Source organism: Ctenopharyngodon idella, chromosome 15 (genome assembly GCF_019924925.1).
Source record: "Ctenopharyngodon idella isolate HZGC_01 chromosome 15, HZGC01, whole genome shotgun sequence".
Taxonomy (NCBI): Eukaryota; Metazoa; Chordata; class Actinopteri; order Cypriniformes; family Xenocyprididae; genus Ctenopharyngodon; species Ctenopharyngodon idella.
This window is the reverse complement of record NC_067234.1, coordinates 28,437,269-28,455,612: the sequence shown is the minus strand read 5'-3', so window position 1 is coordinate 28,455,612 and position 18,344 is coordinate 28,437,269. Positions and strand designations below refer to the sequence as shown.

Here is an 18,344-nt window from a genome sequence, read left to right as displayed (position 1 = left end):
GATCATTTGGTAGCACTTTATTTTACTGTCCTGTTCCACATGTACATTATGTACTTATTATAGTTACTACAATACCTGGGTAATAACTAGGTACTAACCTTTAACCTACCTGTAAACCTAACCTTAATCCATGTAGCTACCTTATGTTACTGGGTAATTTTTTAGGTGAGTATTCTGTAAGTACACGCAAGTGCACATACTGTAAAATAAAGTGCCCTCGATTAATTTTGTATATTACAAAAATATTATTCTAATTTTAATACTATGTAAATACTATGGATTTAATTTGTTTTGTTTGTACCTGCAGAGAATAGGAATCAGTGAGCTGATCACCAGATGTGCGAAGCATATCTTCAAAACATATCTTCAGGTAAGCAATTTACTATGGTACATTGACAGGAATACCATGGTGCATATATACGAGCATTCAAAAGTTTGGGCTCGGTAAAATTTTTAAAAATGTTTTTGAAAGAAGTCTCTTATGCCCAACAAGGCTGCATAAATTCGATTAAAATGCAGTGAATTATATTGTGAAATATTATTATAATTTAAAATAACTGTTTTATATATTTATTTATTTATTTATTTATTTCAAAGCTGAATTTTCAGCATCATTACTCCAGTCTTCAGTGTCACATGATCCTTCAGAAATCATATGCTGATTTGTTTCTCAAGAAACATTGTTATCATTATCAGTGTTGAAAACATTTGTGCTGCTTTATATTTTGTGGAAACTGTGATACATTTTCTTCAGGATTCTATTATGAAAAGAAAGAAAAGAACAGCAACAGCATTTATTTGAAATGGAAATCATAAATATGTGTGCTCTTACTTTTGATCAATTTATTGCATCCTTGCTGAATATAAAATTTATTTTCTTTCTTTATGACACCAAATTTTTGAAATATACATACTGTATATAGAAATAAATTATTACCGTATTTATTTACCGTGGTATTTACATGGTACTCTAAATTATGGTATTGCCATGATACATTTTCAATGAAACAATGGCAGTACCATTGTACTTTTACTTGTTTGTAGTTGTTGATCATTTATTAGCATTTACCTTTGTGTTGTTGCTTGTGTGTTTGTGATTTGCAGGGTGTGGAGCTCTCTGCTTTATCTGCTGCTGTGAGCCACTTCCTGAACTGCCTCTTGAGCTCTTTCCCAGATGCAGTGGCTCACCTTCCTGCGGATGAGCTGGTGTCCCGCAGAAAGAGCCGCAAGAGACGTAACCGTGTCCCTGGTGGAGGAGACAACACGACCTGGGCCAGCCTGACACCCAGTGAGCTGTGGAAGAACATTACCTCTGAGGCACAGAGCTACTATCACTTTAATCTGCAATGGTGAGATCTAGTTATATGTGTATATATATATAAGCACCGCTGGTTTTATTAACTTAGTATTCTGGAGACTAAAGGCCCTGATATACCAAGCCAATGGTTGATCGTCGAACAACGTAAGGCCGTCGTTGAGTGTCTGTCAGCTTAGTTTTTGCTGTGTGTTTTGCATCCCGCACTAGTTAAACTTTGTCTGTGGCTTGTTGAATATGTTGAATCGAGAGAAAACTCTGTCTGTTCAGCTTAAAGGCCCACTGAAGTGCCTTGAAACACGCAGTATCATTCATTGTGTTAACATAGTTTCCACTGATACAGGAAGACAGGGCTGGAAATATCAAGCAGCTTCTCCCCTTTTTTAAAATAGCCAATAGCGTTTTGCTAGAGCCGTTGAGCTCGGCAAAGCCGCATTTGACAGTTTATGACAGCCACTGTCTAATAGATTCTCCTTTTAGATTTAATATGAAACTGTTACTAAAGCAAAACTCTGAACATAATCAATGCTGAGGATGTGTAGTTTGAAAAGTGTGCAATTTATGTTGGTGCATGGCACTGGTGTTATCTCTTCTTCTCGTCAGTGCTGTTTCTAATGCAGAGTCTGTCTAACCGTTTCTCCTCCTAATCTCCTCCATATCGCTTTAAAATATAGCATTTTGTGTAGAATTCAAATGGATCTGATACGTTTTGTGGTCTGCGCCGACTTGCGCATATTATCCGCTCTGTGCTATCGTGTCTCTGGACTAGAGCAGACTGTGGTGACGCTAACATGAAACCAGACTTCATTCTCCCCAATGGAAAGCATATTTACACTGTCTGAATCGTTCCCTATCACCTATTTAGTGCATTATGTGCCACTCAACATTTAGAAAATAGAAATTGTGTGAACAAGTGACTGATTTCAGCATCTATTTATAGTGTAGGGGGCAGGATGCTTCAAATTCCAGAGAGCATTTGATTGGACGGAAAATTTAATGAGAAGCTAAAGTGCAGAGTGATGTCATCAAAATCAATGATCCATATTGGTGGGAATGAGAGACTGCTTATATTTTCTAAATGTGAATTTTGTCATTGTTTTAGAGCTCACTAGCTTATAGATAACCTTAAGGCTAACATATTCATACTAAAAGCCAGAAGACATAAATTTTGATTTCATGGGGACTTTAATGAACCAGTGAAAAGTGATAGTGATGAAAGCGAGCAAAGTAGTAAAAAGGCGACACCAACAGAAGGCCATTCTAATTTCACTCTTATCTGAGCGTTCCAATACGCAAATATTTCATGACATGGCCATCTGGAATAAAGAAAATGATCAACATGGTTCATATTCAAAATGGTAAGTGCTGCTTTTTTTACCCATTGTATATCCACAGTTCTAGTGTCGGTTTACCTTTTTGATTTTCGAATATAGACTAGTGACACCTGCTGATATAGATAGTTGTTTCTTCTCAAGCAGAAGTTGAACGTAGTGGGCTGTTGGCTGTAGTCTTTGCAGTGTGTTAAAGTGCAACTTTTTAGCCCTAACGCACACGATGCGACCACGCGGTTGGATTTTGTTGTTGGTTTGGTGTGTCACTGCCTTAATGATGTTGTGTTTTTATGTTTCGCAGTGAAAGTGTGGACCAAGCAGTGGAGAAGTACGGCTTGCAGAAGATCACGCTGCTGAGGGAGATATCAATCAAGACTGGCATTCAGGTAGTGCTGTTATCGATCTTGCTACGTGTCTCTGAAGTGCTCCGTCAGGCCTATAGCGACAAGGCTTTCCTTTGTGCTTCCCCTGCAGATCTTGATAAAGGAGTACAACTTTGACAGCCGCCACAAGCCGGCCTTCACCGAGGAGGACATCCTGAATATCTTCCCTGTCGTGAAGCACGTCAACCCCAAAGCCTCAGATGCCTTCCATTTCTTCCAAAGCGGGCAGGCCAAGGTTCAGCAAGGTACCTTAAAACACATCATCGATGAACCTCCACATACAATGGTTTTGTAATGCTGATTGACATGTCCTCGTTTCATAGGCTTCCTAAAGGAGGGCTGTGAGCTCATCAACGAGGCACTGAACCTCTTCAACAATGTGTATGGAGCCATGCACGTGGAGATTTGTGCCTGTCTGCGCCTTCTGGCTCGGCTGAACTACATCATGGGTGATCACCCTGAGGTACATCCTAAAAACGGTTTCCAGTCTAATGTTTGGATACAAATGACTGAATTTGTTTCAAATTATTTAAAAAAATTTTTTAGATTTTATACTCATGCTTAATTGTTTGCGATTAATTTTGTAGATAAATGTACACTACCGTTCAAAAGTTTGGGGTTAGTAAGATTGAAAGAAATTACAATTTTTGTTCAAGGATCCATTCCATTGATCAAACGTGACAGTAAAGACTTTTATGTTACAAAAGATTTCTTTTTCAAATAAATGCTGTTTTTTTTTTTTTTTTCTATTCATCAAAGAATACTGAAACAATTGGACCATGGTTTCCACAAATATATGAAGCAGCACAACCGTTTTCAGCATTGATAATAATAAATGTTTCTTGAGCAGCAAATCAGCATATTAGAATGACTTCTGAAGAATCATGTGACACTGAAGACTGGAGTAATGATGCTGAAAGTTGAGCTTAGACATCACATGAATAAAATGTTTTATATAAATTAAAAATAAACAAATTTTAAAATATTTTAAAATAGAAAAGTTCCTTTAAGTAAGCAATAAGGTACGAGAGGCTGTGCTGCATCATGTATAAGTCACGGCTAACGGGTGCTGTTAGGCACGACGCAAAGCGGAGTGCCTGCAACCCCTTCAGCCGTGACTTATTCACGATACAGCACTAGCCTCCAGTACCTAATTGCTTTTATAAAACGGTTACCGCACAATACAAATATTAAAGCCAAAAATATGTATCAATGCAACTTTCATGAAGTAAACTTTCAATAAAAGCCTTTCTTCTGCCGGAAAAATAGTCCCTGACCGTGAACAGCAACAGAAGTTACATTATTACTCCATTAGATGGCGGCAAAGACTGTCTTTATGAGTGTGTCAGTCAGTAGCGAAGACTTTTATATTCAAAAGACTGAATTGTTGTGAACATGGAACAAGATGCAACTGACAAATAATTTGACTAGCGCTGTCAGTCATGGGAAAACCCCTTAACTGTTAAAAGGACAAGATAATACATCGAACATTTAAACAGATTTTTTATTATGAACATAGGACTGACCTGAAGGAAGATGCTAAATCTGAATGCAGGTAATAAACTCGCTCACTCGATCTCTTTCTCACAATACTCTTCTACATAATACAGTAAGATTCAATGAACAATATCAATTGAGAAAATACAGTTTACGTTGCTAAGAGTGGTTGCTAAGGGTGTTGTGTAGTGATACACAGAACCGTTGGGTGAAGCGGTCATAGCGGTGTTTTATCGTAAATAAAACACAGCTATTGGACAGAATCAAGGAGAGGAACTAACTACAGAATCAAGGAGAGGAACTAACCATCTTATAAATTGTAATATGTCACAACTTAACTGTTTTTGCTATTTAATGAAAATTGTGTCTACATATTAATTTCTTTACGAAACTATTATTTTACCAAACTAATTTTATTATTTTAAAATGGATGTGAAGGAAAATTAGCCAACAAGTGCCCAGCATACATGTGAACTACTCCTTTTTTTTTATCACTAATTTTATGACTTCACTATTATTTGAAAATGTGAACTATCAAAATGTAAGTTTTATCAAGACTAGTCCTATCAGCTACTGATAATTTTTTAGGATTTCGTGATGCTGACTTTTTCCACCCTCTTTTCAAGGCTCTGAGCAATCAGCAGAAGGCCGTCCTGATGAGTGAGAGAGCACTGGGTATTGAACACCCCAACACTATTCAAGAATACGTAAGTATCTATATCATGTTCTGTACGTATTTTATTTGTGGTGCTTTCTAATGTTCGTACTATTGCTCTTACTTTGAACCCCTATCTCTTGAATCATGTGCTGTGCTGTTACTTTTCTAAGGGATCAGACATACGATAAAACTGGCAAAAAAAATCCTATAGACAAGCATTGAAGAATCTAGGTAATCGCCTGAAATGCACTAACAAAGACTCTAATTGCTCTAGCAATCACCAAGGAACAGCTTGGTAATCGCCTAGAAATGTACTAGCAGATATTCAGATCCGATACTGACAAACACCACTCAGATTTTCTTCAGAAAATGTACAAATGTTCTACTACAAACTACAAATGAAAATAAATAAACCTCAAATCAATCTCTGTGATCTCTAAATGTTTCATGTTTGTTCTCCACAGATGCACTTAGCTCTGTACTGCTTTGCCAATGGTCAGCTGTCCACTGCCCTGAAGCTGCTGTACCGCGCTCGCTACCTCATGCTTGTGGTGTGTGGGGAGGACCATCCTGAAATGGCTCTGCTCGATGTAAGCCTAAAACATTTATTTTGCTTTGGTGCTGAACCTATGGTCATCCTTTCAATTCACACAGTGTTGATGACGTAAACCCTGATTTGTCACAACGAGAGGAAATTGAATTTCTGTGGTCACTTAAGTCAAGTGGAACGATGCCAACGTCTTACTGTGATCCTTTGTCTCTGATGTAGAGCAATATTGGTCTGGTGCTTCATGGTGTGATGGAGTATGACTTGTCTCTGCGTTTCCTGGAGAACGCCCTGGCCATCAATTCAAAATACCATGGGCCACGGTCCGTGAAAGTAGCCCTCAGGTACATATGTCTGACCAGTTCAAATTAGAGCTGGCTATTGACACATTTCACAAAGCAATTGATTTGATTCAATTTGATTCAATATAGATTCCTTTTGGCTATATATCAGGCACAGTACATGTCAATTTTTCTTAAGGAAAACAATCTCTCAACTGAAGCTGTAAAATATACAGGGAAATCTGTCAGTTGGTACATTACTATAATATAAAAGGCTATAATATACATTACTATAATATAAAAAATGTACAACAGAGTCCAAATTTTTGGACTAATAAACACTCAAATAAAAACAGTCATATACAAACATTTAAATCGCACAAGGCAGTTTTTATATCAACTTTTTAAGGATTTAATTATGTTTCTACTCCAATTCGTCATTGAAATAAAAAGATATTGAGTGGTAGCTGTCTTTACTTGTTTTCATGGCAGATTTATTCAAACATACAATAAATGAGATGTTACATAAAGGTTAAGTAAAAATATAATGAACGTAATATAGTGCATTTTTTTTTTCTTTCAAAATGCTCCTCTCTAGAGTTTTTTTTTTTTTTTTTTCAAGTTCAAACAGATTGATTCTTGGGATTTAAGAATCGATATTGGTTCATCAAATTGAGAATCGATTAAAGTTGATTAATCAATATTGTCAACCCAGCACTAGTTCAAATCATTGGTGTCATATGCAGTCAAGATGTCGAGTAATGTTCACCCTCTCTGTTCTTCTGCAGTCATCACCTGGTGGCCAGAGTTTATGAAAGCAAGGCTGAGTTCCGCTCTGCACTGCAGCATGAGAAGGAGGGCTATACTATATACAAGAACCAGGTACATTCAACCATAAATGTACAGTATATCAGACCTGCTATCCCATATAGATCAGACCTGATGTCATTTTAATGATACAATTAAAGGATTAGTCCACTTTCAAATAAACATTTCCTGATAATTTACTCACCCCCATGTCATCCAAGATGTCCATGTCCTTTTCTCTTCAGTCGAAAAGAAATTAAGGTTTTTGATGAAAACATTCCAGGATTATTATCCTTATATTGGACTTCAGTTGGCCCCAAATGGTTGAATGTCAAAATTACAGTTTCAGTGCAGCTTCAAAGGGCTTTAAATGATACCAGATGAGGAATAAGGGTCTTATCTAGCAAAACATTCGGTCATTTTCCTAAAAAAAATAAAAAATGATATACGTTTTAACCATAGACGCTTGTCTTGAACTAGCTCTCTTCTTCTTCTCTATTAGAATTCCGGCAGTGTAGGCACTACTAAGTGTATTACTGCCCTCCACAGGTCAAAGTTGGAACTAAATTGTCATATACAATATACTAGTGCATGTATATAACAATTAGTTCAAACTTTGACCTGTGGAGGGCAGTAATACACTTAGTAGCGTCTACACTGATGGAATTCTAATAGAGAAGAAGAAGAAGAAGAGAGCTAGTTCAAGACAAGCGTCTATGGTTAAAACGTATATAATTTTTTTATTTATTTATTTTTTTAGAAAATGACCAAACATTTTGCTAGATAAGACCCTTATTCCCCGTCTGGTATGGCTTCCCCTTGAAGCTGCACTGAAACTGTAATTTTGACATTCAACCGTTTGGGGCCAACTGAAGTCCACTATAAGGAGAATAATCCTGGAATGTTTTCATCAAAAACCTTAATTTCTTTTCGACTGAAGAGAGAAGGACATGGACATCTTGGATGACATGGGGGTGAGTAAATTATCAGGAAATTTTCATTTGAAAGTGGACTAATCCTTTAAGGTGCAGTCACATTATCTATAGTGTAGCGATACATATGAAGCACCACTCACACAGAAGACACTATCAAATCAAGCAGCCTTCTGTTGGTTAATGCACTAAATTCACGTGACCAACTTGAAGCCTTTGTGAAATTTACGTGGGGAATTGTTTTGGCCTCATGCGAAATTTCTGATGTCATAGATTTCTCTTGATTTTGCTTGTGAAAATTCACAAATAAAGGTAAATGTGACCACGTTTAATCTTGCAATGGGTCGTACAAACCTTTGCAGTTAAAAACAACTAATGTTTTTATACAAATAAAAGGCTGATTTTAATAATGAAGTTGTAGTACACTGATAATATCATAAATGTTAATGACGACACAATATACTTGTGTTTAAGGTTGGTGAAGCTCATGAGAAGACGAAGGAGAGCTCAGAGTACCTGAAGTACCTCACACAGCAGGCTGTGGCTCTACAGAGAACCATGAACGAGATCTACAAGAACGGATCAAACGCTAGCATAATGCCTCTCAAAGTCAGTCACACCTCAGCCATCCCGGGTCTCAGTGGTTGAAAATTTTGTTACATGATCTTTTCAGGATCTTTTTTGATGGTTTATTATTTTTTCTCTCTGTAGTTTACGGCACCAAACATGGCCAGTGTTCTGGAACAGCTTAATATCATCAATGGCATCATCTTTATTCCTCTCAGGTGAGTAAATGTTTACACCGTTTTGTTTTAGTAATTGTTTAGTAAAAGTCATAGTCTTTTAAATATTTTGTCATGTCATATTCTTTAATTGTAGCCCTTTTTACCCAAAATGAAATGGCATATAATAATTTTACAAAAACTTTAGACAATTTTTTCCCATTTTAAACAACTAGTAAGCATATAAAGAATGCATCATCATACTCATAACACAACAGATCTGCTATAGCTTACTCTGCTTAAAATGGGTTTTACAAACTGTTGTAATTAAAGACAATTACTGTTTATATACAAATACATGTCTGATTTATTAATAATATATGTAGCTAATACTTCCTTTACCTATGCTTATAATGAGGTATAAGCTACATTTATTATTATATTATATTGTTACATATTACAATATATTATATTGTTATATTATATTATATTATTATATTATGTTATATTATATTGTTATATGATATTATATAACATAATATAATATCATATAATATAGTGTATGTATTTTATAATGAAGTGTAATGAAGTGAAATTATATATTACGCTCTATATATATATATATATACAGTCAAACCAAAATAAACTGTGGCATATTATACCCAAAAATTCTTCATACAGTGGACTACCAGTAAAATTGATAAAGATTTGGGACCAAAAATTATTCAGACACTTTGACCTGACCATGTTTTGCTTAAGTGTTATCTGACATTCTGATTAATTTTTTCTGACACAGTTTAACTCTGAGATCTTGTCATATTTTATTACCATTTTTAAAACTATAGTGAAAAAACTGAATTAATGAATGAAATGTTCAAGGTGTCTGAATAAATTTTGGTTTGACTGTATATATACACTTATACTTAGCACTTAAGTCAAGCCATTGATTTCTTTACACAGCCAAAAGGACCTGGAAAATCTAAAGGCCGAAGTGCAGAGACGGCAGCTGATGCAGGATTCTGGGAAAATTGTGGAACAGCAGGGTAGCCAGTTAGAGCTGGATGACAAGCTGCCAGTGGATGATTAACAAACCCAACCAGACAGCCCCTCTCCATATGAGGAGGACACAATGCAGCAGCCATCTGTTTGAACCTGTGGACCTGAGAACTGAGCTGTCTAATCTAACCAATTCAATTTGAGCATAATGGGGAAGGGAGGACTAGGAGCAGGCAACAAATAAAGTGTACAAAGTGTAGTTTGTAGCTGTAAAGAGAATGAAAGCAGATGTTTTACACGTGCAATTCAACAACCCGACCCTTCGAGGTCTACCAGAGGAGGAAGCAGGGGAGAATGTAGTCCTTCCTCTATGAGTTTGCAGAGATGAGGCTGGAGGTGACCAAGGATGACCATGACATTTTATACCAGAGCCTTATCCATCCATCCATCATCCCCATCTCTTATCTTCTCATCTGAGCCCAGGATAAACCACAATCCGTCCTAAACCAACCCACAAGTGTAGAGAGATCCTAAAAACACACCTCCCTATCTGAAAACTCAGGTGATTCCTACACCGCGCACCAGATGAGAGATGTTCACCGTACAATTCAGACAAATGAGAATCATGGGCTTAAGATTGTAAACTTTAAAGGTCTAGTCTCAGGACCGAATGGTAGTATTGTGTCCCATACGTTAATTCTGCCCTCGCCGTGGCTGCTGCCTTTAGACAAAATCGGATTGATGCAACTTGGAGAAACTACAGATGCGTGTTCTCAACCAATCATTTTTAGATTGGTAGCATCTGTAAAGCAAGGAATCTTTTTGTAAAAATACATGAGAAGCCATTAGATCTTTCATGTAAGCGTTAATTTAAGCCATGTATGTTTTATAGAAATACATTGGGAAGCTGTATAAAGCTTTGTCATGGGGGTTAGACAGATACTTGATTCATTTTGATTGAAATGATTTGAAATGTCCAGTTTGAATTAGACTGTTGTGTTGAAACTCTTTTTCACGTTAAACGTGTGTATGTGTGCGTGTTTATGTATGTATGTCTCTTTATGGTTGTCCTTGCTGGTGCAGAAACTGATTCAGAGGATTCCTCCAAAGCTGCTGCAACAGAACGATATTGTGATGATATTTTTATACATACATCATTGATAACGGATGGACTCGTGCAACCTGTTGGTGATGAAGATGGTGAAAATGTGCTACTAATACTGTGGTTTTTGAGATAAGATCAGTATAGAATAATTTTGCACACCTTCAGGAACTTGAGACTCGTGTTCCTCCCTAGCAGTATTTATTGCACTTTCTTTTTTGTGTGGTTTTCATATAGGACCGCCAAAAGAGGAATAAGATAGGCTGCTTTGATGATGTAATATACCAAAAAAATGATCAAGGATGATGTGTTTGCTTGTATACATGCTTTGTGTGTGTCCTGCAAATGTCAAAATTGTTGCTGTGTATGAAGCAATATGCTGGAACTAAATGAAACCTTGGTTTATGCACATGGATGCAAGAAAACCGCTAGCCTGGTTGTATTTCCCTATATTAAAAAAAGTAAAATAGTTTAAAAAATGTTTTGTCTCTGAAAATTGGTGCGGGAAAAAAAAAAAAACGATTTTACTGGTAAATCATATTTATGGGCAAGAATATCTAATTGTATGTGAGATTTGTGCCTATTTAAGCTTATTTAAGTCAAAAGGTCGGGCAACTGTATTTTTTTCATCGTCATTTCATCATTTCTTGGCCATCAGTTGATGATTTTTGTAATCTGAAAGCTTGGATGTTGGACAGAAGTCATTGAATGTCTACTTCAGTACCCTTAGGTGCCACATGGGTGTGCTGTAGTCAATGTATTAACACTCGATAATGGATAAACTCAATTGTGTTACATTATAATATATGAACTACATTTGAAACAAAACAAGTGCTGGAATTGACAACAGTTATTAACAACAGTAAATTATTAGGAACATGACTAATTTGCTGGTGACGTGGTGGTAGAGCTCTGAGTTGGTAACGGATGCATCACAAGTTCAGTGTCGATATAAGTGTGACCTTTGAACTGAAGGGTTAATGAGAAAATCCTGTCTCTAGTGTGTCCTTGAGCCAGGTACTTAACCTCAGGTTTTTCCTGGGCCGTGGTTTATAAAAATAACAAGTAAACAATCTGCAGTCAAGAATGTTAAATATGATCTCAATTGAATATCTTCAAGCTTCCATAGTTGCACATCTCATAATGAACAAAGCAATGGATTAAACCTGTTTTGAATTTAACCGCAAAGTCATTTTCATAATAATGTTCACCAAATCTGTGATGTGTTCATGTTATGTAGCAACATGTCAGTTCAAGGTTTCAATAACTGCTTGCATGACAAACCAATTTAATGTAATTTAGATGTTTAGTATTTTTAACCTACAACAAAAATCCAAAAACAAAATAGCAGGTATTTTCATTCATTTTCCTTTTTGAATTAGTCTTTAATCTGAAGTGTCTTGAATGTCTTTCTGGGAATAATGTTCTTCAAATTACAGTTTAATCACAAAATGTTTCTGTGTGTAGGCCTGCATATAAAGCAAAGAAAACAAGTTCATTTTTGGATCTTTAAATTGTTGGAAGAAAACTGATAGAGCAATATTAAAAAAATCTCTTATGTTAGCAAATGATTTGCTGTACACCAGTAATTTGAAGGAATATTGCAATTAAGACACACGCCACCCTCAGTGCAACACATTTTGATACATTTGCTCTAAAATAATCCGCATAAACCCACTATATAAACTAGAACGTCAACAAAACATATATATATATATATTATGTGAGGATATTGATTTGGAGCAATATACAGTCCTCAGTCTCAATGTCATCTGGTGTCTAACAAACAGATCACCTTGTATTTTTTCTTTTCTTTTTCTTTTTTTTTTTTTTAAAAAACCAATGATATCTATGGATTTTTTTTCTTTTTTGTTGTTTTCAACATGAAATGTTTATCATGCCCTTTGTGTGTCTGCTTTGGTTTCTTTTAATGAGTGGTACCTTAATGTCACTTCTTCTAAATAACAATCTAATTATTTTTGGTCCGAGTATCCTTTTGTATTAAAATGAATAAAGAAACTAGAAAACAACATGTGATTATATTCATTGAAATATTGTGTCTAAACATAAAACATTTACTCTTTGTTTTCAATAGGCCTATTGTCTACATTTTTTTTAGAGGAACTGAAGTTTTTATTTATATATAAACTTTATGTAGGTTGTAACAACCTAATAGACATATAAATGTAAATCCTTTGCTTCAGGTGGCTGGGAAGTTACATTCAAAGCCTAAATCATAATAATGTGAACTGGTTTGTGCACCTGACATGAGCATGACACAGGTGCTGTTTTGACTCTCACAAACAGATCACGCGCTCTGATTGTACCCAGATTAAAGTCATTGATTTGGGTCATGTAAGAAATCATTTTCACGGTCCATTTTTGTAGTTATCTGCAATTCTAAGCGGTGAGCTGAATATTTATTCAAGTAACGCCCACAGTATTTGAAAGGAGGGTGTGAGATTGAAGGGCGTGCGCGCCTCCTCCTGCTGAAGTCAGCCCATGCGCGCTCCCGTGCCCGTGTAGAGGCGAATGCGGCGCTGCAAGGAGGCAGACCCCGAGACTTCAGCCCCCCTTTTCAACACGAAAATAACACTTATTTCGTCCCTTACCACCGTCTTCTGAGGAATAACATTCTGCGATAACTCTGTAGGGTAAGAACAGCTTATTTGTGTCTCTGTTTGCGGCTGTGTTAGATAAAAATCGCCGGTAGAAGAGCTGTTGTGGCTGTAATTTTTGCGCCTCCTTTTCTCGGTGTCTCAAAATGGCGGACGCGGCCGTTGGAGAAATACTTCAGCTTCTGTTTTTTCTTCATTAGTCGTGAATATATCGACAGCTCCAGTGGTGTGTATTGTGTGACCGTATTTACTGCTATAAATACAAAAAATTACACGCTCAGGTCTGTAGTTTTAGCGGCTCGTTAGAGGTGTATGTTGTCGGCGAATCAACACGTCGTTTCATCAATGTCATGTTAGCTAGCAACAGTTGGCTAACGCCCGTGTCAACACAAATCTCTATTTTATCATGTATAAACGTTAAATTCAAGGTTGACCTTGCCGTATCCAGTTCAGTTTGGGTAAATACATAATAGTTACATCATCCATATTGTCGTTTTTTTTGCATAGCGGTTGAGAAAAAGGCTGATGAGGGCTGTGTTTCAAAACCTAGTGAACTTCCTACCTAGACAGTATATTTGGGGTTAGATATGATCGATAACTACTAACCTGACATGTTTAGTATTCAAACAAGCTTCAAATAGTCAAACACCTTGGTTGTCTTAAAACATAATACTGTGCTTTACCTAGACAACATATGTGTTCGTTTACTTCAAGGTTATTAAGCATAATCGAGGTATTTGACAATTAGTAAGCTCGTTTGCATATAAAACATTGTCATTAGGGCCGAGCTAAAGATTTGGACCGGTACCTGTGCCGAGCTGGTCTCAAATGTAGGTCAGCTGATTCTTTGCATGCAGACCCGTTAGTGCTCTGTTCGCTGGGACACTGTGATGATCTGCAGTGTTGTGATGTGATGATGATCACTCCTGCAGTTTATTTGGCCATCTTTCCAGTCCAACGCTGGAGGCAGCAATAAATGCACTAACGACTGCTTACTGCATAACTAACGATATCTTGCATGCAGATGTAGACATGCTGAAGAGGCAGGTGTATGCATGTTGCTTATCAAGGTGTGAATGCTTTGAATAAATGTCGTACCTTGTGTACTTTGGATGCACTCTAATCGTTATGGTTTAAGCTGCCAAGTTTGCTGTACACTCCCTCTAGTTGTTTGACAGGTGTCATGGATGGTTGCAAGCATGTTAGAGCTTGGATCAAGTTCACTGAACAGCATAATATAATCAATACTGTTGAAAAGTTTGGGGTTTGTAAGACTTTTTAATGGTTATAAGATTTAAAAAAAAAAAAAAAAAAAAAAAAAAAGACTGCATTTATTTGATCAAAAATACATTAAAAACCGTAATATTAATCACTGTACGATTAATCGTTTTTTAGTTTCGATTTAGCTATTAAAGCTTTAGTAACTTTAATCAGAAACATCAAGTATTCCAGTCATACAGTACTAAAGACTATAGTTTTTTTTTTTTTAAACATTTGAATACTCAATTTCTCTAGTAGGCTATTAACTAAATACTATATTGTTAGATAGACTTACATGAAAAACTTAGTTATCTTTTTTCTATTTTATTTGTTTGTAATTTTCTTCTTTGTTTTTACTCTATTACTGTATGTTTCTTCAACAATTGTTTGAGGACTTTTTTTTATTTACATTAGCTCTAGTATTAGTTTTTCTGCAGTGGTACTGAAATTGGTATCAATAATTTTGAAATTTCACTGTTATCTAAAATTTTCATAGGATAGCAACCTTATTTCCAGCAAAATATATACACAATAAAAATCACTATCAGGAAAAATTACTCGTATGCAAGTATGACTCATATTTGGTCTCATCGCCCACTCCTAATCGTGTTACATAATCGTGGTTACAGTATTGACCAAAATAATCATGGTTATGATTTTTGGCATAATAACACAGTGTTATCACCTCTATATTATTACAATTTGAAAGAACTGTTTGATATTTGAATATATTTTAAAATGTAATTTATTCCTGTGATGACGAAGCTGAATTTTTCAGCAGCCATTACTCCAGACTTCAGTGTCACATGCTCTTTTTAGAAATCATAATATGCTGATTTGGTGCTCAAGAAACATTTCTTACTAATGTTTTTTAGGATTCTCTGATGAATAGAAAGTTCAAAATAATTTGAAATACAAATCTTTTGACATTTTCAATATCTGTCATTTTTGATCTATTGAATGCATCCTTGCTGAATAAAAGTATTAATTTCTTTAAAAATAACAATAATAAAATAATGTTTTAATAACGTACTGCTTCATTATGATCTGAAGTTAGTATTCAGCTCACGTCTGGTCATCTTTTGAACTACCCAACGTTCCCTTAGTGGAAATGTACTGTGATCCTGGCAATTCCATCAAGGGAATGTGAGAAGTGATTACTAGTCCAAGCTTTATTGGCCGGCTGTCTTTACCAGCTTGCACAATTCCAGAATTCCAGAACTTTTGCCATCTGTCTTAAGATAAAGAATCTATTGAAATGACAGACTTGCAGGACTGTTTTTGAGTTTGAGATGCACAGTAAATGATGGGAAGAGATTACACCTTTATCATGCAACATTTGTGTTATATTAGTCTAGCCTAGGTTCTTGCTGAATATCTCTCATTATCTTTATGCTAATAAACAAACAGTGAAGACCAGAATACAGCAGATGCTAGATTTCTTTGTTTCATTCTTTGTCTTAATAACATGCTCAGCATTGGTCTTTTTATAGCAGTAACGGATAATCACTACTGGACTGTTTTGCTTCAGTTGTGTGGTTCGGCTTCACACAGACAGACGGTTGCTACTAGAGACCCCTCCAAGCCCTTGGCTGAAATAACGCAGGATAATTGTGTGTTTGTGGAGTCCCAACGGGCAGTTTGTAATGACTGGGATGGAGGTGGCGTGGCATGGTTGCTGTGGGTTTGGTGCGCTCACTGGATGTGCGTCTGCAAAGAAGAGGCCATAATGCGTTTTGGTGCCAGTGGGGATCAGTAATGTGTTCACCATGGCAACTAAAAGCTCTGCTGTTTGATGTGTGAAATGTAGATTTTAAGATGGTGGTCAGTTGGATGGATCAATAGCATCTTGTCCCTGTTTTTGATTCAATCTACATGCTGAAATGGCCAGGATTATATGTTATGGCTCGGTTTGGTACAAAGCATGACTAAGGCCTGTGCGTTTGAGAATTTATAAGCTTATAGCTGCTTATACTGCTTCTTTGTGGCCTGAACCTGCTTCTCTGACCCTAATCTAATTTTCAAAGATTACAGTTAGTATTGCAGAAGTCCCAAAGCACTTTCTCATATGAAATTGTACTTGAAGCAATAAATGTAGTGCCAGTAGTAAATTGGGTCTGCTTGAATTAGATTCCCTCAGCTGCTGTTAATGTTTTGCATGGCAAAGACTGAAAAAGACTACAGGAACTATTTTAATAAAACAGTCAAAAGAAAAAAAGGGGTGAGATGGAAGATAAAGAGCTCTTCTTGCTCTTTGCATATCATTCACATTCCTGGCATCGTGTCCCGCTGCCCTTGCTGTTAAGAGAAAAAAGGTCTGGTGTGCATCACATGTAACGCTGCTGGGATTGGCAAGCCTGCTGAGGCTGTCATGACATGGTGATTTGATTTCTGCTTCTCTATATTTTTCAGTGATTATCTGATCCATTGTAATGACAGGCCTGTCAGCATATCAGAGCCTCTCGAGTTGTTCATAGTTCAAGTGGTGCTTAGGTTCTGGCAATTTACAGATAAACGTTTGGCCCAGCAGGTCAATTGCTGATAAAGACTGTTCTCTCATTCTTGTTAATAATATTTAGTTTGGAAGCACGTTAACTCCCTCAACAGCTGTTGTTTTTTGGTCTCAACTCAGGCTCTCTTTGACTCGGTGCTGAACCTGTTTAGGTGTGGGTAAATGTGTGGAATGTCTTTGAGTGTTTAGGGCTCGGGTGAAGAATTCATTGTGCTGCCTTCTTGTTCATCACGAGTAGCATCATAGACCTCCTATAGCAAGATCCAGGTCTCTAAGAGGGTTGTAGTGTTTTCCCTGTTGTCTTAGAGAGGGAACTGACTCTTAATGGCTGGGTTAGCTATTTAATAGTCAGGCAGTTTGTTTGCAGGATGATATTCTCAATTCCACAATTTGAATCCTTGAACAGAATAGAGTAGTTCTGTATCATAAATCTACACACTAGGATTGTCACAATGCCAAAATGTTAGTAATTTGCACCAGTGCCAATAGCTATGTTTCCATCCACCTATTTTTATGCACATTTTGGGATATTGCATAGGAAAAAAAATGCTGTATGGAAACGCCAAGATGCGCATAGATTCTAAAAATGAGCATAAAAAATGTATGCGCTCAAATGAGTCGGATAAATTTTTCATGCGATACGAAAACATGCGCATAAACCTTTACCGAATAAATTCCTTGATGAGCTTCAAAAAAGATGTGAATTTGCGATAGGATGGCATAACTGGACCAACCAGTGGACCGATCTCATTGCACAGCATCTGAAATGCTGTTTTGGTCATTCTGTAATGCCTGAGCAAAGTCTTTTGTTAAAGTGGTTCGGTATAATTCCCTCTCAGAAGCACCTCACACGATTGCGTTCACAAACACCAGACATCTGAATGCAATATAACATGACAGCATTTATTGCGGTCCGTCTAATTTATTATATAAGAAAATTATGTACAGTACTTCTACTGCAGCAACTTCCATTTTTCTTAGTGATATTTAGCGCCAGTTATCAGGAAGTGACGATTTTGTTATTTTTATTTGCAAATGTTTTATGCAATATTCCAAATTTGCGCACAAGTTAAATTCGCTCTGAATGGAAACATAGCTAATTACTTAAATGGTACTTGATACTGATTTAAAGCAATACATAGCACCTTTTATCCTTTTAATACATGCCTTTTATATATTTAAAATTAAATATTAAGCTAAATGTTGACAAATGTAATTAAAACAATGGTATGTAGCTTTAGGCCCTGTTTACACTTGTGCGTTTTCTTTTTAAAAAGCGGTTTAAAATGAAAACGATCCTCGTCTACACTGCCGTTTCCACAGCGTTTTAGAAACGATCTCCGTCTACACTACACAACCAAGAACGCATGTCACATGACTGTT

The 18,344-nt window shown here is 36.4% G+C and overlaps 2 protein-coding genes across 5 annotated transcripts in view; both read left to right on the top strand.

The window, feature by feature from the left end:
• cluha (clustered mitochondria (cluA/CLU1) homolog a) overlaps positions 1-12,601 on the top strand; it is a 31,777-nt gene extending 19,176 nt beyond the window's left edge. For all 4 annotated transcript variants that reach the window (XM_051863454.1, XM_051863453.1, XM_051863452.1 and 1 more), the window contains exons 15-26: positions 308-370; positions 1,105-1,349; positions 2,948-3,032; positions 3,121-3,274; positions 3,353-3,492; positions 5,153-5,233; positions 5,649-5,774; positions 5,954-6,075; positions 6,801-6,894; positions 8,226-8,360; positions 8,463-8,536; positions 9,434-12,601. In XM_051863454.1, the coding sequence (XP_051719414.1) occupies positions 308-370; positions 1,105-1,349; positions 2,948-3,032; positions 3,121-3,274; positions 3,353-3,492; positions 5,153-5,233; positions 5,649-5,774; positions 5,954-6,075; positions 6,801-6,894; positions 8,226-8,360; positions 8,463-8,536; positions 9,434-9,560 (1,446 nt within the window). In that variant the 3' untranslated portion in view covers positions 9,561-12,601. The remainder of the gene's footprint in view (positions 1-307; positions 371-1,104; positions 1,350-2,947; positions 3,033-3,120; positions 3,275-3,352; positions 3,493-5,152; positions 5,234-5,648; positions 5,775-5,953; positions 6,076-6,800; positions 6,895-8,225; positions 8,361-8,462; positions 8,537-9,433) is intronic.
• A 456-nt stretch (positions 12,602-13,057) lies between these two features.
• The window catches only part of pafah1b1a (platelet-activating factor acetylhydrolase 1b, regulatory subunit 1a), a 39,869-nt gene continuing 34,582 nt past the window's right edge, over positions 13,058-18,344 (top strand). Inside the window, exon 1 of the mRNA XM_051863461.1 lies at positions 13,058-13,225. The gene's annotated coding sequence lies outside the window, so the exon portion shown is untranslated. The remainder of the gene's footprint in view (positions 13,226-18,344) is intronic.